Below are 25830 nucleotides of genomic sequence, written 5' to 3'. Positions count from 1 at the left end.
CCCCTAAAGGACCCCTAGGCTGCCATAGACTGTAACTACTGTACAGCTGTCTGCCTCTGAGGGAATGTCTGTGTGATTTGTGATTGGACAACCAAAGCAGGACTCTCTCTCTCTCGCTCTCTTTCTCTCTCTCTTTCTCTGTGTGTGTGTGTGTGCCTCTCTCGTTGCCTAGGAGTGAATGAAACTTTCCTCTGAGAGATTCATGTTGTTTAAATAGATCTAGGGAGTCCAATCTTGCTTTGATTGGTCGAGAGAAAGTACCAGAACGATAGGTCAACGGGGTTAAAAACAACAAAATCATGTGACAAGTAAGTTTTAATGCTCAATGTTCACGTTGTCTCTGAACTACTCTTTCCTTTCTGCGCATGCGTGACCGTTCTCTTTCGCTCCGCGCGGACTTGATTCTACCCGTTGTCATAGCAACCAGCACTGCCAAGAAAGTAAAAACTAAAAGCTGACCTCTGACAGCTCGAGTTTCCCCCTCCAGAAACCTTTGTCATTCTTGCACTTGTTCTTACACTCACATTTATTCAGGTGAGCTTAGTCGTATGTGGGATACGCCCCGGATAAAATGCTGTCGACCTGCCAAGGTGCTGCAGGTGGGCGGCCGGGGGCAGGGACTCAACACATCGGCTACAGAGGAGCTCAAACCGGGGAGGAGAGAAGACGACGACTCGGCTCTCAGGAGTGGCCCGACGGAGCTAGATATGAGGGAGAATTTCTGGACGGTTTGAAACACGGCAGAGGAAAATACACCTGGGAAAACGGAGAGGTAACGTGAAATTAACAAGTCAGAAAACCCAATGTCATGAGTCTGGTAGCTTTACATTCTTTTCTTTGTTCCAATTCAGTCGAGTTCAGTTCAGTTCACTTAAGCTAGTAACTTTTATTTGCAAAGAGAGACATGCTACACACTGAGAGCGAGGTTGTCATATTCTGCTGTGCCTTGTGTGAAAGGCAAAAGCATTTAAATTAACGAACTAACTAATGACTTTTTGTCTTCTTATCCTATGCGAGAGCCACTGACTGCTCTCCCTCTGTGTTTGTCCTATGTGTAGCACTATGAGGGCTCCTTCTACAAAGACTACAGGCATGGGGAAGGACTGTACTGCTGGCCCACAGGCCAGAAGTTCATTGGCAAGCTCTACCTCAACAGGAAGGAGGGGTACGGACTGCAGCTGTCCCCTGATGGAACCACCTTTCAGGTAAACGAGATGATGGATGGCAGGCAGTCTGATAGGCTTGTTAGGTGTTGGATGACAGTGAAGATCCAGTTGATGAACTCCTCCTCCCCTCTCCCCTCCTCTCCTCTCCTCTCCTCTCCTCTCCCTTCCCCTCCCCTCCTCTCCCCTCCTCTCCTCGCCTCTCCTCTCCTGTCCCCTCCCCCCCCCCACCCTCCCGTCCCCTCCTCTCCCCTCCCCTTCTCTCCTCTCCTCCTCCCCTCCCCTCTCCTCTCTGCTGCTCTCTTCTCCTCTCCTCCCCCCCTCTCCTCTCCTCTCCTCTCCTCTCCTCTCCTCCTCTCCTCTCCTCTCCTTTCCTCTCCTCTCCTCTCCTCCTCTCCTTTCTCCTCCAGGGTCTGTACCATGTTGACCAGAGGTTTGGTCCAGGTGTGGTTAGTTATCCGGACGGTGGTCAGGATGTGGGTCTTTGGCACAGGGAGCGCCTGCTTAGGCTCTGCACCTCCATAGAGGGGGGCTTCAGCCTGAACAACTTCCCTGAATACGCTGCCTATATGGACCCGACTGCCACCATAGACTCCCTGACTCAGGTACATGCTGATCAGTGTCTCACCTACTACTGAATAGATAGGGCGGGCTCTGTAGCAGTGTTTCCTCTGAGCGAGTGACATGAAATGACATGAAATATATAGCAAAAACTGTAATTTAATATCAAAGAGTGTGTGTTGGTTGGATATGGCCAAGGGTGTCTAGAGTTGGTTCACCAGTACATTACATTTGTCATATTTGTCAAGGATTCTTAATCTTTTTCCTCTCCTCTCCTCTCCTCTCCTCTCCTCTCCTCTTTAGACCCCTACACTTTCCAGTGGTCTCCAGATAGAAGCCAGTCCAGAATGTGAGGTGAGCTACTTCTGTCATAATCAATTACATTATCTCCTCGAATTTACTCAGCATCATCAAGACATCACCAAATACAGCTTCATAGTAATGTATTGCATGTATGATCCTTTTACACATTTTCTGTGTTTTTACAATCAGTCCATCATGCCATCAACCAGTCAATCACTTGCTCATTCAATCAATCAATCAGTCAGTCAGAAAAGCAATCAATTAGTAAATGTGCCAATTATCAACCAATCACCCCATTCCCCATCCCGCTCAGGTGGAAGCGGACCCCCTGCTGAGCCCCTACAGAGATCTGCTGTCAGATGAGCGTTTCATCCTCCCCCCCGACATGGAGAGTTACTCCACGGATGGCGACCACCTGCCGCTGCCTCCGGGCCGTAGGAGAGAGTTGGATCAACACTTCCACGGCGAGCTGTGGGAACCAGACCCCCGCCAGTACAGAGGCCATGACCGAGACCCACTCTGCACCCTGCCCCTGTTGCCCCGCATGCAGTCTCTCATACACACTCACAGGTGAGACAGATACATAGAACCACAAATACAGCTTGGTCATACAGACTTCAGAGTTCCTATGGACATGGAAAATCTGGAAAGGTCATGGAATTGTGTTGTCCAGGCCTGGAAAATTTGTGAAAATGATTAAGTAATTGCATATCATGATTTTAGTTTCTAATAAGGAATTTGAATAATCGTAGAATATTGGTATATCAGCAATGTTGAAACATGTAATTTCATTTATAATGGCCGCTGTTGTTGAAAATTGTCAAGATGTTGATAGAAGATGCCAAATATGCAGGATTTTATCTCCAAGACTAATAGTTGTGATCACAACGTCTAGCAGAATAAAAATCAGGATTATTATTGTGCATTATATAGTTGTGAAACAGTTGCAGAAACGTTATGGCAGAAACGTTATGGCATTCAATTTGCAAAAATGTGGCAGGGATGCAGACCAACAAGACACAAGTCAGACAGTAAAAAATAGACCTTCTTGCTTGCTTGCATAATGTGTGCTAATGTGTATTTGTGTGTATGTGATTTATGCATATGACTGTATATCTGCATGCATACCTGCTGTCTGTGTGTGTGTGTCTCCTCTCCCAGACTGCAGGCAGCGAGTGTGGGCTGGGACGTGGCAGCAGTTCTGTCTCTGAGCAGGGAGCGGTTTGGTCCTAAAGGCCCGTTAGAAGTCAGCTCGGAGCAGTTGATCCGGCAGGCCTCTCTGGGGGAGCGGCAGGCTGTTTCCCAGAGCCTCCACAGCGGCTTGGTCCACCCCGACGTAGCAGATGCACGGGGTCACACTGCACTCATCGCTGCCACAGTAACACATTTTATTCATTCATTTTTCCGTCCATTTGTTTGTTGATTGATTGATTCATTCATTTATTCATTCACTGTCCTTTTGAGACCACACTATGGGTAAAAATTCAAGTTCTTTTTTTGATTGTGCCATTACTTTAACATAACATGGAAGCCTAAAACCCATCAACAGTTGACCATCAGTTCTTGTCCCTCATATACAACTTGATGTGAAATCCATTTAGAAACTCAACAGCAAAAGATACCCATAGCTGCAGTATTGAGTGTATGTGCCTTTTACAAGAGAGGATGGACTATGGACTGTCAACAAATTCTATAATGAATTGAGATACTTTTGTTTGACCCTGAAGGATTGTGTGTATAGTTGTAAAGATGAGCCTACTGTATGCATTGACAGGAATACTTTGGTACTTGGTAGGAATACTTTGGTACTTACAACAGTGTAACACACCATTCGAATGGCTTCATCAAAACGGTGTTGTTACACTGTTGTAAGTACATTATGTATTAGGGAGATTTTCATCAAGTATCTACACAGTAATAAGATAAGATAAGATATCACTTTATTAATCCCCTTGGGGAAATTCGGGTGCCACAGCAGCAACTGGCAGAACAGTACCAGGGAAAAAATAAGTACAGAAGATAATTAAGAGAAGAGGTAATAAGATAAAAAATAAAGGTAATGTACATAATATAAAACTATAGAGACAGTGCAAAAATGCAAATGAATGCAAACAATAATAATAAATGCATATCCATATATATATATGTACTGTATATATACATAATCAGTGGTAATATTGTGTACTTACAATACATTTCCACTGGTTAATACACAGGTTAATACACAGGCCATTGTAAAGTAAAGTGTTACCTAAACTTCAAAGGTCAAGGTATCCCTTTATCTTCCAGCATTTATTCAGATGTCTTATTTCTTGGATGGGTAGTGACATTTATCTGTCCATCTGCCTCTGTCTTTCTGCCTTTCTGTCTGTCTGCCTTTCCATTTGTCTATCTGGTGTATCTCTACCTCTATTTGTCTGTCTGTTTGCCCCGACTGTCTCTGTTTGTCTGTCTTCCTGACTGTTTTTTTTCTGTCTGTCAGGTGAACTGCCATAATGATGTGATCCACCCGTTGCTGGATATGGGTGCCGACATTGACAAGTTGAATTGCGAAGGCATGTCTGCGCTGGCTGTGTGTCATGTCCTCTACTACCCCATCCAGTCTCTGCACACCACTCTTGCCGAGAAGATGCCCCATAAACCACTCTCCAAAACACAAGTAAGATTTCTAATTAACAGTCTGCATCATTGACAAATCAGATGAACTGCTTGACTGAAACTTCTCCTTGTGTAATATCAACACCAGATTTAGTCATGGCTTGTCTGTCTTTCTCTTTGTAATGTGTCATCAGGCGGCGAAGTCTCAGTCAACATGGGGCAACAGTTCCCAGATCAGCCCAGTGGACTTCACTACAGACATACCCAGTGCTAACAGCAGACCTCAGACCAGTAACACAGCCCTGGGCAGCCAGAGCAGCCAGACTCACCTCTCTGACCAGTAGGCATGCAGCTAATATTACCTCTGTCACAGTGTCCTGCAGAAGCAGGAATATCCAGCTGGTGTCTCCCACATGTAGAAACTGATGACCTGAGATAAAGCCAAATAATTGATAATGCTTTATAAAATGCCAAAAATGTATGGGTTCCAATAGAAAAACCAGCTGCTTTTTTCCCATGCGTGATGCAAAGGTTTTGTAGGATACTAGCCATTTGCTGTTGTTTGGTTCATCTATTATTAAGGTAGTCATGTTTATTAAATTGATGTATTAACTCAAGTTCCATATCTGTGGTGTCGTATCAGGACAACAGAGGAGCTGACAGAGCAGATCCCAGGTCACGGCAGCAACGCGTCCGATGACAGCGACCGTAGCTTCTTCACTGACCTCCACAATGACCTGCTGGATAAACCTGAGACCAATGGAGACACTGAACACTTTGAGGAGGAGCAGAGAGAGGAGAAAGAGGGTCAAGGGGGGGGAGGGGAGAGCGAGGAGACAGACAAGGAGAGAGAGGGAGTGGAAAAAGAAGGCAGCGATAGGGAGGGCGAGGAAACAGAGAGAGAGGGACAGGAAAGAGAGGTAGAGGGAGAAATAGAAGGGAAACAGGAGAGAGCCATGGGAAAGGGACAAGAGGAGGAGAGAAATGTGGTGGAAGAGAGACAAGTGAATGGAGAGAGGGAGGAAATAGAGGAGGAAAGAGAAGTAAAAGTGGAGGCAGACATTGAGCTTGGTGCGGGGAGAGAAATTGAGGCAGCAGAGGAGGATGAGGAGGAGAGAGAGAAGAATCAGGAGGATGTAGGAGAGAGAGAGGAGCGAAGAGGCCAGGAGGTGGCGGGCGAGGAGCGCTCCATCCAGGTTCTGGACGGTCACATCCCACTGGGCAGCGTGCGGTGGCAGGAGGGTGGAGCTCGGACAGCAGGAACACTTCAGGTAGAGAGCACAGAAGTCCCGTCCCATACTTGGTTTGACTGACTTGCGGCTCTTTGGAGGCACTCTTGTCCGCTCACCTGTCTGTCTGTCAGTACCAGGAACCTGGCATCACCCCAACCTTCGACTCCGCCCGCTCCGTGGAAAGCTACCACATCCTGGTCACAGAGGAAGTGATGCAGCGCTCGGCGGAAGCGCTGGGTCGCACGGGGATTCCCCAGCGCGCCGACACGCAGGAGACCGTCCGCAAAATGGCTGCCATGAAAACTGAGTGAGTGTCCTGAGTGTCCTGTTCTTTTCTGTTCTTTTCTGTTCTGTCCTGCCCATTACTGTGAATATGTGTCCATCTGTGTGTGTGTGTGTGTGTGTGTGTGTGTGTGTGTGTGTGCAGGTGCAGGCACCGTGCTCGTTGGAACACTCTGAAGCTGTTGCTGGAACGTGGAGCAGACCCAAACGCATCCAGAGTCCCCATGCCCGTCCTGTTCCTGGCCATCAAGGCCGCTGACACTGAGGCTGTCAGGAGACTGCTGCTGTGTGGAGCTCGCACTGACATCCCCCTCCCACCTGAGGTAATCCCAAAGCCTTCTGTCTACATACGTTAGCACAATGAGGGATTTGGAGCTATTTTAATTCTAATATTCAGTTGTTACTTCCTGGGATGCCAAAAGTCAGCTCACTAGTTGGAATTTAAAGGTCCCATATCATGTAAAACGGGATTTCCCTTGCCTCTGTGATTATAAAGGAGTTGGATGTGCTATCTAAACATGGTGAAAGTATCAAAACGCACGGTCGGCAACTAAATCCACACAATCCATATTAGAAAAGCGAGCCTCTAAACGAGCCGTTTGGACTTCCGTAACTTTGTGGCGTCACAAAGGTTCGCTCATTATCATTTTTGTAAGAAATAATAGACTAACAAAGTGTTTTTTTCAAAGCGGTTGAGCGGTTGTCATTGTTTATTACCGGAGAGTTTTCCCTACCTGTAGCTGCCGGGCCGCGGTGTCTCACGTTTCACTCTTGAAACGGTTAGCCAATCAGAACAGAGGGTCGTTAATATTAATGAGCCTTAAAGACACAGCGACAGAAACAGCCTGTTCTTGGTAAGGCTCAGAGAGATGCTGGAAAATGAAGGTGTAAAAATGGATTGAGAGTGTTTTTGGTACATGACACCACACACACAGCTTTGAATGGACCTCAATACAGAAAATAAAACACTGGAAAGTGGAGAATATGAAACGTTTAATTTGTCGCCATGGGGCGATTCATTTTTTCTAGTTACCAAAAGAAAATGTTGAAATCTGTTTTACTTTTTCATGTAAAATGCTTCTGAAAGAGGTTTCTTCCTCGCTCAGGGTTCCTGAATAGATTTTAGTAGCCTCAAGTTTGCTACTCACAGTTGTTACACAGCAATGCATATCTCTTGTTTTGTGTGTGTTTTATAGAGGAATGGCCTGTATCCCCTGCACATAGCTGCAGCGCTGCCCGGTCCAGCAGGTCCCAGAATCACAGAGCTGCTGCTGCATGCTGTCACCGACCCGGACCCACAGGCAAACGACCAGGACGACATCTATGAACTGGATAAGGTGTGTGTGTACTTTTAGCTTTGTTAGGGTCCTTGTTAGCATTTGGTATTGTAATATTTGGGCTGGTAGGGAAAGATTTTGGTATTGGTGACAACAGCCCTGCTTTACTCCCCTACAGACTTCAGTGGGATCCCAAGCAGCAGTTGGCAACAAGACAGCGGCTGCCACATCCAGGGGCCCCAATGCTGAGTACAGCTCCGCTCCCAGAGAGGCTCCTGTGGAGGGGGGCAGGACGGCCCTGCATGTGGCCTGCCAGAGAGACAGCGACTACAGCGTCAGTGCACACACACACACACACACACACGCACACACCCAAACACACCATCATTCATATGAAACATGTCTACTCAGATAATATGTTGCACAGAGGGTTAGGGTCTATTTAAATGAATGTTCCTGCTTGTGTGTTGTGATTGCAGCATGCCAGGGAGGTGGTAACCCTCCTGCTCTCCCACAGAGCCAGCACACACCTCCTCTGGAGTGGGCACTCCCCTCTTTCCCTGGCTATAGCTAGCGGCAACGACCTGGTAACACACGCACACATACACACACACACACACACACACACACACAACGTCATTCTGTCCTGGATTTGCCCTCTCCCCTGCCCAGGCGGTGGAGGAGCTGCTGAAAGGAGGTGCAGATCCCAACCTCCCCCTGGGCCGCGAGGTAGGCAGTGCTCTCTGCGCCCTCGCTAACATCAACTACCACTCAGGTGGACACCCATGCAACAAAGCTAAGCTGGTACAGACACACACACACACACAAAGACAAACAGCCATATATGTGAATGAAAATGTTTCAGGGCCAGTTTAACATTCTGGATCCCAGATGAAAAATACAAGCCCTTGTATTGGATGAGTCAAGTCACAAAACCTATCTTTCTGTGTGTGTGTGTGTGTGTGTGTGTGTGTGTGTCTTTGGTGCAGTTGGACATGTTAGTTAAGGCTGGTGCCAACATGTTGATGCCAGTTATGGTGGGTGAGGTTCTGGGCACCGCAGTCGACTACGCACACTACGCCTTCAACCAGGTAGGTAACCACACATATATACATACACACTTACATAGTACATACACCTGCACATATCATCATTCATACAGTACTCATACCCATACATATACATATACACATACACATACACACATACACATACATGAGCATACACATGCACACAGAAAGAGAGAAAAAGCTTCAAATCAGTTCTATCTGTCTGTCTAGCTGTCTGTCTGTTTTATCTTTCTGTCTGTCCAGGATTTGCGTATTGCCAACACTCCCTTCCACGCGCTGAACATGCGGGAGAGGGAAACGTTCAACGTGCGGCGCCAGCTGCTGAACATGATGGGAGATCTGCAGAGGCAGGCTGCTGTCCATATGGAGAGAGAGCGGCTGGAGAGAGAGCAACGCCTCAGACTGCACAGTCAGTAATGTCTGAGAGAGCATGTCAGGAGTGTGAGTGTGTGTGTGTGAGAGAGATTGAGAGAATATGACTATTATTGTGTCTTTGTGAATTGTGTCTTTGTGAGTATGGATGTAAAACATGAAGAGTGACATATCATGAGTGTGATTCTTTGTTTGTGTATGTGTGTGTGTGTGTGTGTGTGTGTGTGTGTGTGTGTGTGAGTGTGTGTAACAGGTACCAGCAGCACAGAGAGGTTTGTGTATACGGGGGCAGGAGCCATTCCTCCAAAGGGGCGGATCCCCAGCTGTGAAACCCAACTGCCCATCAGGTACACAAACACACACATACACACACATACTGTATGTATATGCTCACACATACACACACAGACAAACATACACACATGGATGTATCTGCACAGTGTCTCTTTCTATTCCTTGTTTTGTTGTTTCCTGCACTTGTACTTGAACTGGTGTACTTGTGAGTATAGGACAAAATGTAATGGGTGGGTGAAATGCCCCTTTAATAACTAACCAGTTACTGTGTGTGTGTGTGTGTGTGTGTGTGTGTATGTGTGAGAAACTCCCCAGGAAGCCACTGTTGAAGTTCTGCTACCAGTGCGGTCGCTCTGTGTCTGTGGCGCTGACGGCCTGTAGCCGCTGCCACCAGGTCTTCTACTGCTCCAGGACCTGCAAACTGAAGGCGTGGGATGAAAGACACAAGGACGAGTGCATCCGGGTGTCAGGTGGGAAACATGGCCTCCCCAACCAGCACTAACAATAATAATAATAATAATAATAACTTTATTTGTATACCACTTTTCTAAAAGCAAAGTTTACAAAGTGCTTTACATACAATAAAAACCTCAAAAAACAATGATGCAGAATCAAATAAATAAAACAGTTGAATAATAAACATAAATAAATAAAAAATAACAAAAAAAGGAATAAAAGGTAATACAGGGGATAAATGGATACAACTAGAAAACGAACAGACATGCAACTAAACACAGATGTAAACAGATAAAAGTGAACGTGAAGAAGAAACACAATTACAAAATAAATGATAAAAAGGAGATACACTGCCATTCAAAAGTTCAAAAGCTTAAAAGTTTAAAAGTTTGGAGCCCCTGAGAAAACTCCATACCCCCGAGAGAAACCAATGACTCCACCCGCCAAGGCAGCACCAACCAATCAAAAAAGGCACAGCCAAGACACCAACAATGCCACAAACCACTGCCTCCACTCCAAACAACTGCTCCACTCCCCTGTCATTGCTGGGCGTGGGGTATTCTTGATGGGCGGGGGGCCCATCAAGAATACCCCTATAGGCACTCCAGCCGCCAAGCCCCCGAGACATCCAAGGGAAGCCCCACCCCATGTCCCCCGCAGCACCCGACACAGGTGCAACCGGCCCGCAGGGCACCCCCCACGGGCCCCACGATCAAGCCGCCCCCACAAAAGCCCGACAGGACCCAGACCAGGCAACCGCGCCGGCCAATCCACCAGAGACAGCACCCGCCCCCGCAAAACCCGCCAGTCAACTGCCGCCCCGAGAGACGAAGGCCACCCCCCGCACAACACCACCAAGAAGCCGAAGACCCCACACAAAGACAGCAGCGCACACCGGCGCAAGAAAACCCCAGCCTCCTGCCAAATCCACGCACGGAACAGCCCCCGTCCCCAAAGACAACAACCGACCGACGAGTCCGCAGAGACGAGCACTGCCTCCGACGGACCAGCCAGCCCAACCGCCCGATCCAAACCCCATCGAGCACCTGCAGGAACAGCCCGACCGCAAGGCCCGCGAGAAGCACCCCACAAGCCAACCGCACCCACGGCAAGTGCCACAGGAGGCACGGGGCAAAGCCCCACCCGAACATCCCAAGAACCCGACAGCCAGAACGCCCCAGGTCCGCAAAGCCACCACCGCTGCACACGGAGGATTCCCCGATGAACAGAAAGTCCGAAGAACAGAACAGCCACCCGAAACAGAGACAGCAGTCCGCAACACCATCAATGCCCCAGCTGCACCTCCCGACCAATTCAATGCCGCCCCAGCGGACAAAAGCACAAAAAATAAAAAATAAATAAAATAAAATGATAAAAACAAGATATAAAATAGTAAAAAGAAGGGATAACAGCCTCACTGAGAAAAAACTTTTACATAAAAGTAGGTTTTAAGGAGAGATTTAAAAGATGATACTGACTTTGCTAGCCTGAGATCCTCAGGCAGAGAATTCCACAATCGAGGGGCCCTGACAGCAAAAGCTCGGTCACCTTTTGTAATGAGGCGGGACTTTGGAACACTGAGGAGGGCCATACCTGAGGATCGCAGGCTGCGTTCGGGCACATAGGGGGATAACAAGTCAGAGATGTAGCTTGGAGCCAGGCCCCGTAATGCTTTAAAAGTTATCCAAGGATGGGAGTAATATGGTCTCGTCCAGGGGCGTAGCCATAATTTCAGAAGTGAGGGGGACAGATTGTTCAGGAGTAAGACGATTTTTATTGAATTATTTATTGAAAGATCCTCTCCCATTCGATTTTCACAAACATAAATCAACAGATTTCAAATAACTCACAGTATTATAGGCCTATTCATCATAACATAGTATATACACAAACTAAAGTCTACAGCCCGTCTTATTTGTTGAGCATAATATTCATGGCCATGATCTAGCCTCAGTGAAGCACCCAAACGTGTTTCTGCGCCTCTCCTTAGTGTCAGAAAAGAGAAAGTTGCAACTTTTCTTTTTTTTATATTTAGGTAGGCCTAATAGTCTGAATATTGAGTGCGTATTCTGCTACTCTGCCAATGAGGCTTAAATTGTACATTTTTAAGTCGTTTAAACCCTGCGATCTAATGACTGCATGTTATGCTGTGTAGATGACTGTCACTTTGATCTTAGACCGGTTCCAGAGACAGTTCCAGAAGAGCTATCCTATGCGCAAAATGATAAGACATGCTTTGCCATGCGCAATCAGCAGGTGTTAACGGCCATCGCCTCTTGATAAATCATGCCCACTACCAATTTCCATAAATCCTTCCCTTTATTTTGCGCCTCAGCCTTGGTACACCCACAAATGCATATGCAATTAGACCACACCGCAAAAACTGCCGTCTTAGTAGATCAGAAAACAAGGTTTTAGCACCCGCAATGCGATTTGCGGTGGCGCAAACCTAAAGCAGTTATAGGACTGACTGAGTTATTAAAGAAATACTGTAAGCGCACTTATTATTGGAAATGACTTAATGATATTAGAAACGGCAGCAGAATGCGATTTGTAAAGAAAACAGAGGGGGAAAGGAGGAATGAAATTGACAAATACAAGTGCAAACCACTATCATACAAGTATTATTGTTTCCCTTAAGAAAAGAGAGAGAGAGAGAGAGAATTCTGAGTAGGAGAATGCCGTGGGAATGTGCCTACCGCCACCGTGTTGTCACAAAATTAGCGCTGAATTTTGGAATAAAGTGCGAGGGACAGAGGGGACAGATACGGGAACTGCGTGGGACGTGTCCCCCGCGTACCCCGTGTCCGCTACGCCCTTGGTCTCGTCTTTTGGAATTGGTTAAAAGTCTTGCAGCTGCATTCTGTATTAGCTGGAGGCGAGAGATGGCTTTCTGGGTAATCCCGGAGTAAAGGGCATTACAGTAGTCAAGCCGAGAAGAAATAAAAGCGTGGATGACCTTTTCAAGGTCTGAGTATGATAAAAATGATCTAATTTTAGGGATGTTTCTCAGCTGAAGGAAACATGATTGCACAACTGTCGTCACTTGACCATCAAAGGAAAGGTCAGAATCCAAAAGCACTCCCAAATTACTGGCGGTATGTTTAATGTTGGCAGATAAGCTTCCAAGATGACTCTGAGAAAAACTGATTGATTAAAATGATCTCAGATTTAGCATCATTTAGCTGGAGGAAATTCTGTGTCATCCAGCATTTAATGTCATTGAGACAAGCCATAATTTGGGGTAAATTACCTGCTTCACCCGGTTTAAGTGGTACATAGAGCTGGGTATCATCTGCATAGCAATGGAACTGGATATTATGATGACAAATAATTTTACCAAGAGGGAGCATGTACATAGAAAACAGTAGAGGACCTAAGATTGACCCTTAAGGAACACCACAAGTGAAAGGGGCAACAGAGGAAGAGGCCTCTCCAACTACAACCGAGAAAGTTCTGTCAGAAAGGTATGAGCGAAGCCAATCCAGAGCCAAGTTCCTAATGCCAACCCATTTTTCTAAATGGTTGAGTAAGATGTTATGGTCAACCGTATAAAAAGCCGAGCTCAAATCAAGGAGGATTAAAACTGAACAGGCACCTGAATCAGCAGCAAGCAATAGGTCATTAGTGACCTTTACAAGAGCTGTTTCTGTGCTGTGCAGGGCCCGGAAGCCTGATTGAAATTCCTCAAAAATGTAATTTCTATTCATAAAAGTAATCAATTGTGAGGAAACAATCTTTTCAATAATTTTTGATAGAAAGGGTAACTTAGAAATTGGTCTAAAAAATTTTAAAACAAGAGGGTCCAAAGATGATTTCTTTAGTAAGGGTCTTTAGTATTGCATGTTTCAGGCTAGGGAAGGACCCAGTGGACAGTGAGCTGTTGACAATCGAAAGAATATTAGGGCCGACAGTCTGGAAAACTTCTTTCAAGAACCTAGTAGGGATAATGTCAAGTGAGCAGGAAGAGGATTTCATGCACACAATGGTTTCCTCTAAGGTCAGCAGAGAGATTTGATTAAAATGGGTCAACAAGGCAGGCAGAGGACTCTAGTAATAGGGGAAATCTGGAGCCGGAAACTCTTCACATTTTTCCGGAGTGGCCTCAATCGGTTGAGAAGGAGGGGGGCTGATCACTGAATTAATGATCTGAAATAGGACCCTGGGATTGTGCCCGTTGCTCACTATAAGGTTGGAGAAATAAGAAGTTCTTGCTTCCTTTACTGCACTTTGATAAGCGGACAATGCACCTTTAAGAGCGTCAAAAGACACCTTAAGGTTATCTTTTTTCCATTTGCGTTCTGCTTTCCTGCACTGCCGTTTGATGTCTCTGGTATGGTCATTAAGCCAGGGCAAGGCATTGGGTTTGACAAGTTTTTCTTTAAAAGGGGCAATGTCATCCAGAATATTCAGACAAATTCTGTTAAAATCAGAGACTAAGGCGTCAGCAGTAGACTGATGCTGCTCAGAGGTATGGGGAGAGGACGCAGTTAAAAATGCCCTACAGAATTGGTTGGCAGAGTTGGAATTAAGGAAGCGAGAGCGGATGCAAGTAAGAGGCTTGGGAGCAGGAGGAGGGAGCAAGGTATTAAAAATGACAGCTGATAAAAGAGGTGATAAAAGAGGTAGCAGGACAGCACACATGGATGTTAAAATCACCAAGAATAAGAACTCTATCATGTCGGGGCATAATAATAGATAGGAGTTTGAATTCTTGAATAAAACCAGTATTAAAATTTGGAGCTCTGTACAGTAAAACACATAGTAAAGGGGATTTGCCAGTTAGCATAAAACTCAGAATCTCAAAAGTAGAGAAACTGCCATGGGAGATCGTGGAGCATTTAAAGTTGTCCCTATAAATGACTGCAAGGCCACCTCCACGACCTGACAGTCTAGCCTGCTGAAAGCACAAGAAGTTCGGGGGGCAGGCCTCTGTTAATGGGACACAATCACCAGGACTCAGTCCTGATTCAGTGATCAAGAAAAAGTCAACATTATTTGAGCTTATGAATTCTTGGCATATAAACGTCTTGTTTGCAAGTGATCTCACATTGAGCAGGCTAAACACAACTGGGCTAATGGGAGAGGGACCCTGGGAAGGATTACATTTTGACTGCAGTGGTGAAACATCCTTTTCGATGCAAGCAAGGCTATCAGTAACAGGTATTGCAGATAAAACAGAGATGGAGGGCTGGAGGCGAACAGAAGACAATTGAGAGGCCACAGCAGAACGTTTAGAATACCAATTACTGGGTCTGGTAGTAATTCTGACCGGGATGTTAGATAATTTAACAGGGCTAGCTATATGAACACGTTGGTTAGAGGACTCCAATACCTTGAATACATCAATTTCATCTATTTCATGACTATTTCATGACTCCATGATGGAGCCATGCTGAGGTGCCTGTCAGAGTGAGTTGAAGGCTATATGCCTTCAACATCGCGAGACTACCCTGTACTAGGCGAGATGCAAAATATGGGGCGGATCACAGTGTATTGCGGAGTTTGCAGAGACTTCCATCCTCAGCTCTGTCTCCTGCCACCATGGAACTTCTTAATACACAATCCCTCACTAATAAATCCCTCCTCATACATGACCACATCTTGGACAAGGGGCTTGATTTCATGTGCCTAACTGAAACCTGGCATAAACCAGGGGACTACTCTGTGCTTAATGAGGCCTGCCCTCCTGGCTATAGGTACATGGAAAAAGCCCGCAGCTCTGGCCGTGGTGGTGGTTTAGCAATCATACACCGGGCTGAACTGAAACTGTCTCCCCTGCCGATGCCTGATCTTTCTTCCATTGAATGCCTTGCTCTAAAATGTAAACCTCCATACTCCATGACAGTGCTTCTCATCTACCGCCCCCCCAAACCAAACTCATCCTTCCTCCCTGAGATACACGACCTACTTACCTCACTCTGCTCCATGTCAACCAACATTGTCATTGTTGGTGATTTGAATATTCATGTCGACAACCCCTCCTGTCATTTTGCAGTGGAGTTCCTGAGTCTGATTGAGTGTCTTGGCCTGAAGCAGCATGTTGATGTTCCTACTCACACCAGGGGGCACACACTTGACCTGGTCATCACTGACTCCGCCCCCATCAATAACCTACAGGTCTATAAGGTGGTCTCAATGGCCTTGACATTCCTGTCGCCCCCTACTAAACCTAAGCGTCAAATGTTTTTCCGGAACTGGAAAAGCATTGACCCAGCCATCATGACTATGGACCTCCAGCACATCACCTGCCCAGCCTCTGCATCAGTGGATGAAGTAGTGGAACTCTATAATACATCTTTGAGCAGCGTCTTTGATCTCCATGCCCCTGTCAAGACACGTGAGGTCAATTTTTCACGCTCTGCCCCCTGGTTCACACATGAACTGCGGAAAATAAAACCTCTCCCTTCAAACCGGTAGTGTTCCATCTGCTCTCAAGGTTGCTGTCATCCGCCCCCTCCTCAAGAAGCCCACCCTGGACCCGGAAGTTCTAGCCAACTACAGGCCTATCTCCAACCTCGCTTTCCTGTCCAAGGTGTTGGAGAAGGTGGTTGTTTCTCAGCTCCAGGACCACCTTAAACACAACAACCTATTTGAGAAATTTCAGTCAGGTTTTCGTTCAGCCCACAGCACTGAAACAGCTCTGCTCAGGGTTACGAATGACCTGCTGATGGCAGCTGATGCAGGGTCCCCTTCTCTTCTGATTCTCCTTGACCTGAGTGCTGCGTTTGACACTGTGGATCACATTATCCTCCTAGAGCGCCTCCACACCACCATTGGACTGTCAGACTCTGCACTTAAGTGGTTTCAGTCCTACCTTTCTGGCAGGACTGAGTATGTCTCATTGGGAGGATGCAGGTCTAGATTGCTCCCTGTCACCTGTGGTGTTCCGCAAGGGTCAGTTCTCGGCCCCATCCTGTTTACCCTCTACATTCTCCCCCTTGGTCGTGTCATCAGCAGACATGGGATGTCTTTCCATTGCTATGCTGATGATACCCAGCTGTACATAAAAACTGCCCCAAGCCCTTCTGCAGCCATGTCATGCCTCAGCACCTGCCTTGAGGAGATAAAGGCCTGGATGAGCAGCAATTTCCTCCAGTTAAACAGCAGCAAAACTGAAGCTCTCCTTGTTGGCACTCCACACCAGGTTCAGTCATCCCCCATACCTCATCTCACCTTTGACAACCAGGACATCCCCCTCTCCTCCTCAGTCACTAATCTGGGTGTTAGGTTTGACCCTCACCTGACTTTTCATGACCATATAAAACATCTGTGCAAGACCTCTTTCTACCATCTCAAAAACATTTCCAAACTCCGCCCCACTCTAACCCTGTCAGATGCAGAGAAGCTTGTCCATGCTTTTATCTCCTCAAGACTGGACTACTGCAATGCACTCTTCACTGGGATCCCTGGCAGGAGCATCCAGAAGCTCCAGTATATTCAGAACAGCGCTGCCAGGATCCTGATGAGAGTGCGAAAACACGAACACATAACACCAACTCTGCTTTCATTGCACTGGCTCCCTGTCTCCTTCAGGGTCGACTACAAAGTCCTGCTACTCACCTACAAATGCATTAACAGACATGCGCCTCCCTACCTACAAGAACTGATCACCCCACAAACCTCCACCCGCACTCTCAGATCTACCAACAGCTTGCTCCTCCGGGCCCCCAGTACCAAGCTCCGCACCATGGGGGATCGGGCCTTCTGCTCAGCTGCACCGCGCTTGTGGAACAGCCTTCCTAACCATCTAAGGGCAGCGCAGACCCTGGACTCTTTTAAGACAGGCCTAAAAACCTTTTTATTCAGGAAGGCTTTTTCGTGTTAATTTTTGTTAGCGATCTCTTTTTTTTTTTTTCTTTGTTTTCATTTTTTTTATGTTTTTAACTCTGTAGCACTTCGAGATTCACTATGAATGAAAAGTGCTATACAAATAAAATGCATTATTATTATTATTATTATTATGCCTTACTAGGTTTAAAATTAGTAGATTAGTCCCTTTGTTGTTCAGATGCAGACCATCCTTAAGGAACAGGTCAACTTCAGTCCAGAAGGAGTCAAAGTGATTGATAAAACCATATCCAGTGGCCGTGCATAAATTATTTAGCCACACATTTAAACTAAAAAGGCGACTGAAACGTTCAGAGCTTTTTAGCAGAGTCGGAATGGGGCCAGACAGCAGACAATTTTTAACCAGGCTCTCAATAGTGTAAGCGAGAGACTCAAGCTCGTACTGGAGTTTAATTGATTGTCTGTACATTACGTCATTGGTTCCCATGTGTGCAATTATTATTATTACCTTTATTTAAACTCGAGAAAATCATTGAGGGCTGGCCCTCATTTACAATGATGTTGAGTATAAAAGATATAAAATAATAATAAAAATACAATAAAAGAAAACAATCAATTCAAACAAGAATATAAGTACAGTTAATAAAAGATACAAGATACAAAAAACAATCAATTAAACAAGTATGTATGTACAGATAATAAAAGATACAGGATACAAGATATAAAACAAATCAATTAAAACAGGTGCAAACAGAAGTTAAGTGGTTAGTGATCATACATTTAAATTGTCCAAGGGTTACTAAAGTATCAATTTTTAGGGTGCTCTGCAAAGAGTTCCAGGCGGTCGGAGCATAAAAACAAAAAGCAGATCTCCCAAGCTCAGTACAAACTCTAGGGACTTGCAGTGAAAGCCAGTCATTAGACCGAGTATGATGTGGTCCAAAGGACCAGTCTAGCATAGATGTGATATAAGATGGCAGCTTCCCAATAAGGGCCTTCTAGATAAATAAATACATATGCTTATCACGTCTCTCAGACAGAGAAGACCACCCAACTTTTTCATACAGGATGCAATGATGAGTGCTATAAACATCACCATTAATAAACCTAAAAGCAGAATGGTAAACAGCATCCAAGGGCTTAAGAGTAGAGGCAGAGGCATGCCTATAAGTTACATCACCATAATCCATAACAGAGAGAAAAACAGCTTCAACAATCCTTTTCCTACAAAACATAGGAAAGTTAGTTCTGTTTCTATACAAAAAAACAATTTTCTGTTGTAATTTGTTGACAAGATTGTCTATATGAAATTTGAATGTGAATTTGTCATCTATCCAAATACCAAGGTATTTATATTCTGTAACTCTCTCAATAATGGATCCTTGTACAGTGGAAATATGAAAGTTTTTGCTACCATTATCGCTAATTCTAGTGAATAACATAAACTTAGTTTTATGTGCATTCAGTACAAGTTTAAGATCATTAAGTGTAGCTTGGAGAACGTCAAAGGAATGTACAGGTTCTCCACAGCTAGCTGAGCAGAGTCTGCAATACAATACAATATTGTATCATCTGTGTATAAATGTGCATGGCAATTAGTTAAAGATGAAAAAATATTATTAATATAAATTGTAAAAAGAACTGGACCCAGAATTGAACCTTGTGGAACACCCTTAGTTATCGGTAAAAACAAGTTCACTAACTGCTGCCGATCAGATAGGTAATTCAGGAACCATGCATAAGCACTTGAACTAAAACCAACATTATTTAAAATATATAAAAACAAGGAATGATCAACAGTGTCAAATGCCTTGGAGAGGTCCACAAAGATGGCCGCACAATGTTTTTTCTCATCCAAGGCATTGACAATGTCATTCACAACCAAAGTGGTGGCAGAAACAGTGCTGTGCAAAGGCCTGAACCCGGATTGATGTGGACTCAGAACAGAGTATGCGGTGAGAAATTCCTTAAGTTGACAATTTACCAGGGACTCCACCCTTATGCAGGGGGGCCACATGAGCAGTTTTCCAGACTCTGGGAACTACACCAGTAGAAATAGAAAGGTTAAAAATGTGAGTTATTTGCTCAGCAATTAGTGGAGCAGAAAGATGAAGGAAAAAAGGATCCAAATTGTCTTCACCAGTAGATTTCTTAGGATCAATGGTTTGAAGAGCCTCAATAACTACGCTGAGAGAGACAGGATCTAGAATAAACTGAGAGGCATAATTTGTAGTAGGTACATAATCGTGATTGATGAAAAGATGGTCAATATTAGTAGAAGGGGATTCCCTATTCTCATCCTCAAAAATGTGGCCAGCTGCTGCAAAGTGTCTATTAAAGGCAGAACAGATCTCGCTATGATCATGTACTAAGCAATCATCAAACTTGACATGAGTAGGTAGAGAGGCAGCAGAATTGCTATTATTAGATTTTACCACTTTCCAAAATTTTGCAGGGTTTGAATAAGAGCTAGAGACCAAGTTCAAATAATAATCAGATTTAGCCTTTCTCACAAGGGACGTGCATTTATTTCTAATCTTTCTATATGAAGCCCAATGGGATGCCTCTTTAGTGTGTCTTGCGAGAGACCAAGCTTTGTTTCTTGCCATGAATAAGGTTGATAGTTCAGGGGAAAACCATGGACTAGATCTATTTTTCACTCTAATCTTTTTAAAAGGTGCATGCTTATTTACGATAGAGAGGAACGTATTTGTAAAAAAAATCTAAAGCTAATTCAACATCAGGAATTCCAGATGTAAGATTAATGTCGCTTTCATAGAGATCATTTAGAAAAGCTTGTTCATTAAAATTTCTTACATTTCTCTTAACTATAATTCGTGATGAAGTTCTCTTCAAGTGTGTGTTCCTAATACATGCAATATGACAATGATCACTAATTCCTAAGTCGAAAACACCACTTGCAATGATATTGTTACTCCTGAAAAAATTAAATCAATTAGTGTAGATCTTAAAGTGTTCTTTAGATTAGGCCTGGTGGGTTCATTGATCAATTGAGATAAATTGAGGCTAGAAGAAACCTCCTTTAAATAATCAGAAGCAACAATCAAGCAATCAATGTTAAAATCTCCCAAGACTATCATTTCCGAGTTGGTATGGAGAGCAACTCTGCCAGATAATCAATAGACCCAGCATCAGCTGAAGGAGGTCTATAAATCCCAATTACAACAATGGAGTTATTAGACCCAATATTTATCTTTAAGGCAATAAATTCAAAACATTTGGGCACGGTAATGGCGTGTAATATAGAAACAGAAAAGCAAGATTTGACATAGATGGCCACCCCACCGCCCCTTCCAATTCTGTCAATTCTAAAAAGATTATAGATGCTATAGAATTAATACAGTCTGAAGTCAGTTGCTTTACCCCCAGTCCATTTGGATGAATACCATCCTTTTTGTACAGGTCCTCCCTGGGCCAGAACGAATCAAAATTGCTTATGAATCTATATCCAGTAGCAGTACAGAAGTTCTGTAACCAGCAATGCAGGCTAAAAAGGCGACTAAAACGTTCCAAACCCTTTCCTGAGGATGGGATGGGGCCAGACAGAATACAGTTTTTCCCAAGGCTCTCTATAGTTGTTATCAGAGACTCAAAGTCAGACTGAAGTTTGATCGATTGTCTAGACATTACATCATTAGCTCCAATGTGCACAATAACAGTGTGGACAGAGGGGTAAAGATCAAGGATAGCAGGAACTTGTTCAATGACATCAGTTACTTTAAACCCAGAGAAACAGTAGGTAATGCCACCAGGAAGTTTAATAAACCTGATGATAGAATCGCTGATCACAAGAATCTCAGCTTGACCATTGAGACATCCCCCATCGTAGATAGCTAGGTTGCTAGGATGATTTACAGGAACTATCACCGCATTAGCAGCGGTAGCAGGTCCCTCACCGCAGAGGTTAATAGGGCAGATGCAGGCCGAGAGGACAGAGGTGCAGGAGAGCGCCGCTGAGATGTTGTGCTGGGCTTAGGGACAGAATGATCTACCCGGGGATGGATTGGATGTCTGCTAATTTGGAGCACAGCTGAGCCTGACGTTGTAGGATCTCATCAATCAAAGTTTCTATTGATTGCAACTCAGTTTTGATATGGTTGAGCTCAGTGGCCGACACCATTATGCTGACCATCGTGTTCGTCTTCAGTGTTGAATAAACAACAACTCACTGGCTGCTAACTGTTAGCTCGCTGTTAGCCTGTTAGCACAGCTCTGGTAACCACAGACAGCAGTTAGCCTCCGTGCTAACTAAATCACCAGTACTGGAACTTGAGCACGGGCCCGGTGTACTTGGAGGCCTTGGCGGGTTTCCCGGGCTCTGTGTCCGGCAGGGTGTCCGGAGAGAGGCCGGGGCTGTCGGCCGGCTGGTGTCCGTGCTGCGCCTTGGCGGGTTAGCCTTCGGCAATACCTTCGGCAGCAGCGGTGGTCTCAGTGGCTCAGTGCGGGAAGGCAGCGGTCCCAGCCAGCAGGGGCAAACCGCACCGGGACGGGTGGAAGCCTGTCCGGGTGGAAGCCTGTCCGGGGAATACCTTCGGCAGCAGCAGTGGTCTCAGTGGCTCAGTGTGGGAAGGCAGCGGTCCCAGCCAGCAGCTGAGGAGTCCAGCACTCCAGTGGTTCATAGGTCACAGCACTTAGCGGCCAAAGACGCACTCACAGTGTGCACCGTGGGATGGAGATCAACGAGAGCGGGGATGAGTTCGATAAGTTCCAAAACTTTGCCACCAGATAAACAGTAATTGATAGTCCCGGGGAGCTCTACAAGTCTAACAATTGAGTCGCCAGCAACCAGAATCTCCGGTTGGCCGCTGTTGCAGCCGCCGCTGTACACGGCGAGACGATGAGGAAACAGCTGGCTGGCGGTGGCCCTGCTGGCTAAGCTAGCAGGCCTCTTACCAGCCAGGAGAGTAATGGAATTAGCCGGCAACTTTTCACCTGTGGAAGTGGTGGGCGGACTCGCTGCTGGTGAAAACGAGATGGATGCGGCTGAAGTGACCACCAGATGGCCCGAAGTGCTGGACACTGTCTCGGAAGTCCATTGAGGTTGAGGATTAGAGTCGGGAGCCGAGGAAGGACCGGAAACCGGGACTGCTTCTTCACTGGGGAGCCCATCGGAGAGCTGGATCTGCTGGACGGAGGAGTTATAACTGCCTGTTTCCTGGTTGATGCTATTTGACGATCGGCTACATCCACGGTCTGCCATGGTGGAAAGTCATCATCGGCCAGGTCGGCGAGAGGGGCAAAGTGGTTTGACAGCTGCAGAACCATATCTTCCTGTGGGTCAAAATATGGGAGAGAGACCCTTCGGCCCTTCACTACCTCAGCCCAAGAGGCTGAACAGCCGGGACTAGTAAGATCAAGTCTTGTCGCGTTCTTATCAGACACGACTGCTGAAGATAGCCGGTTGCTAGGCTGCTCAAAACAGGCTAGAATGGAGTTCTGCCTGCCGCTGAAGAAGGTCCCCGATGAGAAATTCAATGGATTGCAGATCGGACTTAATGCCGGAAATCTCAGTTGCAGTGACCATCATTTACGACGAACGCTCAGTCTCTCAAGTGGAGAACCACGTCTGAGGTAAGTCTTCAAATTTGTACAGCAACCCGGTGTTGTATCGAACTCTGTTTCCCCGTCGAGATCTGTTTCCCCCTAGCCCCGCCCCCGTCCAAACAGCGAAGGAAGCGCGCGTTCACAAAAAGCTTGCCCCCGAGATGCTGTGCTCGTACCACTGAGGTACTATGGAGAGCGCTAAGGCTCACAACTAACTTCTTTAGCAAGTTTTATCTGTAGAATGTTGTATTGTAGAAGTGAAAGGCAAATTTCATTAGCCTGGTAAGACCATCCTGATCACGTGACCTCACATTCTGTTTCGCTCCACAGATCAGTCTGGACTTCTAGCCGCCCACATCGATTTCAATGGGCGGGAGTACTTGCCTTGACAGACAAACTCCTTCAGCCAATCAGCAAATCCAAATTCAAATCCAGTTGGAAGAACGGCGAAAACGTCTTTTCCGCTGAGAAACTCCGCCAGTGCATACTCTTGTTCTTGTTTAATTGTTGTTATTGAGTCTATTTCTGCAATAACTGCAATTATGGCTGTGTTTACTCTACTAACGTTAACGTTACCGCTCGTTGCTTCGGGAGACGCCATTACTGTTTTGCCAGCGGTGGCCTGTATTTCACGTCATCAACTACGACGCTGTCCCTGATTGGCCCGGTTACATTGTAATTTCAGAAAAACGATGTGGGCGGCTAGAAGTCCAGACTGATCCGTGGAGCGAAACAGAATGTGAGGTCACGTGATCAGGATGGTCTTACCAGGCTAAAATTTCATGACTGTCTAGTTATATTTTGAAAATGGGGTAACAGAACACCTGTTTGTTGCATTTTTTATGTCTTTATTAACACAACCAACTACTGTTATTTCTATCAATAAGTAATATTATATTTGTGAGAGTTATCATTTTGAATATTGTAGACTTTTGGAAGAAATGTGTGCTCATTCACATAACTGTGATTTTATAGGCTAAATATGCGATCATTCTCAAAAGGCACAATACCTGGACGTATTGATCATATTTCTCTTTTTGTTTTGTTTTTTTCCCTTAACCTTAGTAGTCGTTTTTTTTAGAAATGCAATTGCGTGATTTGGCCACAAAAGAGCTCTGTTGTCCACTTTAGTTCAGGTGTTTAGAGTAAACTATATCTGATGGTTTTCTGTCCCAACAAGTACACTTTCACCGCAATTTACTGAGAAAAGGTCAAAAGAAATTGTAGATAAAAATCTAATTCAAATTTTATCTTTGTCTTAAAACCACCTCCATTATAGCAGGGGGAATGCATCCTGACAGCTGAGAAAGTAACTGTCAGATACTGTTCCCCCTGTGTTCAATATGAAAGGAAGCTCGCACATCTGTCAAATTCATACTGCTGACTTGTTTCCCCACAACAGGTAAGTCCTGTGATTTTCAGCCTGCGATCCCTAAATTTGTCCATCATAACAGGGGGAACGCATCCTGACAGCTGAGAATGTTACTGTCAGATACAAACAAACATAGGTGTTCTGTTACCCCATTTTCAAAATATAACTAGACAGTCATGACATTTGCCTTTCACTTCTAGAATACAACATTCTACAGATAAAACTCGCTAAAAAAGTTAGTTTTAGCCTTAGTTAGTTTTAGAGCCTTAGTGCTCTCCATAGTACCTCAGTGGTACGAGCACAGCATCTTGGGGGCGAGCTTTTTGTGAACACGCGCTTCCTTCGCTGTTTGGACGGGGGCGGGGCTAGGGGGAAACAGAGTTCGATCCAACACCGGCACTGTAGTTTTGTGTCGGTAGTGTCTCTGGTTAGCCTTCTGCTGGATTAGAGCTCCGAGTTGGGAGAAAGCAGTAAATCCGTCCCTGGGTATCTTTGAACTCGTTGGTAGGGTAAAACCAGCTAAAAAACTTGTAAAACCCGGACGACTGGTAACAAAAATAAAAGGATAAAATCATAAAATGCTAAAATAGTGCAGAGGATTTCGGTAACCAACTCAGGCGGTCGCCATCTTGCGCATGGCAAATAGGTCACTAACCGCCCAGCAAACCCAAACTACACCCCAAACTACACCGGTCCCCAACTCCCGCCACAGGAGCACTGAAGATTAGGCCAGAAACATCAACCCATAAGCTGTTATTAAAGGGAAAATGTGTAATAACATTTTGATAGTGTTTTTAATCTATGATATCTATAAAGTCTTCTGATGTTCTCCAAGAATGTTCTGGAGCACCACTGCTGATGTATAATATTATTATGTCCCACCATCATGGTACATGGTAATGCGGGACGCAGAGGGGATCTGTGTGTGTGTGTGTGCCATAATAAAGAACAATACATGATAGAAACTTCATACTCACACCACAGGTTCCCCCTGTAGAGTAGATTGTATTAGATTTTGGAGCTCCTTGCTGCATACATTTGCATATTAATGAGGAAAATTACAGGACATTAGGCAGCTCAAGTGTATCAATTGGAAAACGTTTCTATGAGGTCAGTACGGTTCTTACCATAACCCATAAACAATGGACACTTTGTTTTATCTTTTGATCATTAAAACACTTTCTCTGTCTGTTTCTCTCCAGCAAGGGGAGCTGGTAGCCAGCAGAGTGTCGGGTTGAAATCCCAAAGAAGCCCCAGGCCCTTGAGCATGGCACAGCAGATTTCGGAGAGCCATCTCAACCTGAAGGAGAACTACAGCTCCAACTGAGCCATACTATTAGACTGCAGCTTCACATGGCTAGTAACAGCTGACCTGCAACTTCATCGAACAAGTACAGTGAAGAAAACGATATCTATCTGTCAAACTGCATGGGAGAGAAGTTAATTTGTACAAATGTATTTGCACATTGTTTTTGTTAAAGCAGTTCTATTACA

General features: G+C 45.3%; 1 protein-coding gene across 1 annotated transcript; it reads left to right on the top strand.

Moving 5' to 3' along the window:
• The first annotated feature begins 571 nt into the window (after window positions 1-571).
• ankmy1 (ankyrin repeat and MYND domain containing 1) lies at window positions 572-25830 on the top strand. Its single transcript, XM_071904073.2, has 20 exons — window positions 572-772; window positions 1059-1205; window positions 1574-1782; window positions 2373-2597; window positions 3189-3405; window positions 4510-4686; window positions 4820-4965; window positions 5269-5412; window positions 5707-5896; window positions 5989-6164; window positions 6291-6462; window positions 7336-7484; window positions 7651-7750; window positions 7896-8003; window positions 8089-8220; window positions 8406-8507; window positions 8730-8895; window positions 9112-9205; window positions 9468-9622; window positions 25539-25830. Exons 1-20 carry the CDS (start codon window positions 572-574, stop codon window positions 25661-25663), a joined length of 3135 nt encoding a protein of 1044 aa, XP_071760174.2. The 3' UTR covers window positions 25664-25830.

This window comes from Centroberyx gerrardi, chromosome 9 (assembly GCF_048128805.1).
Source record: "Centroberyx gerrardi isolate f3 chromosome 9, fCenGer3.hap1.cur.20231027, whole genome shotgun sequence".
Taxonomy (NCBI): Eukaryota; Metazoa; Chordata; class Actinopteri; order Beryciformes; family Berycidae; genus Centroberyx; species Centroberyx gerrardi.
The sequence above is the reverse complement of the archived record's forward strand: the minus strand, read 5'-3'. Positions and strand labels throughout refer to the sequence as shown.

Bases quoted from the DNA above. Each gene is read 5' to 3' on its own strand.
- ankmy1 (XM_071904073.2), top strand. From the start codon at position 572: ATGCTGTCGACCTGCCAAGGTGCTGCAGGTGGGCGGCCGGGGGCAGGG. The intron at 773-1,058 runs GTAACGTGAAAT...TCCTATGTGTAG, and splicing joins ACACCTGGGAAAACGGAGAG to CACTATGAGGGCTCCTTCTA. The intron at 8,221-8,405 runs GTACAGACACAC...TCTTTGGTGCAG, and splicing joins CATGCAACAAAGCTAAGCTG to TTGGACATGTTAGTTAAGGC.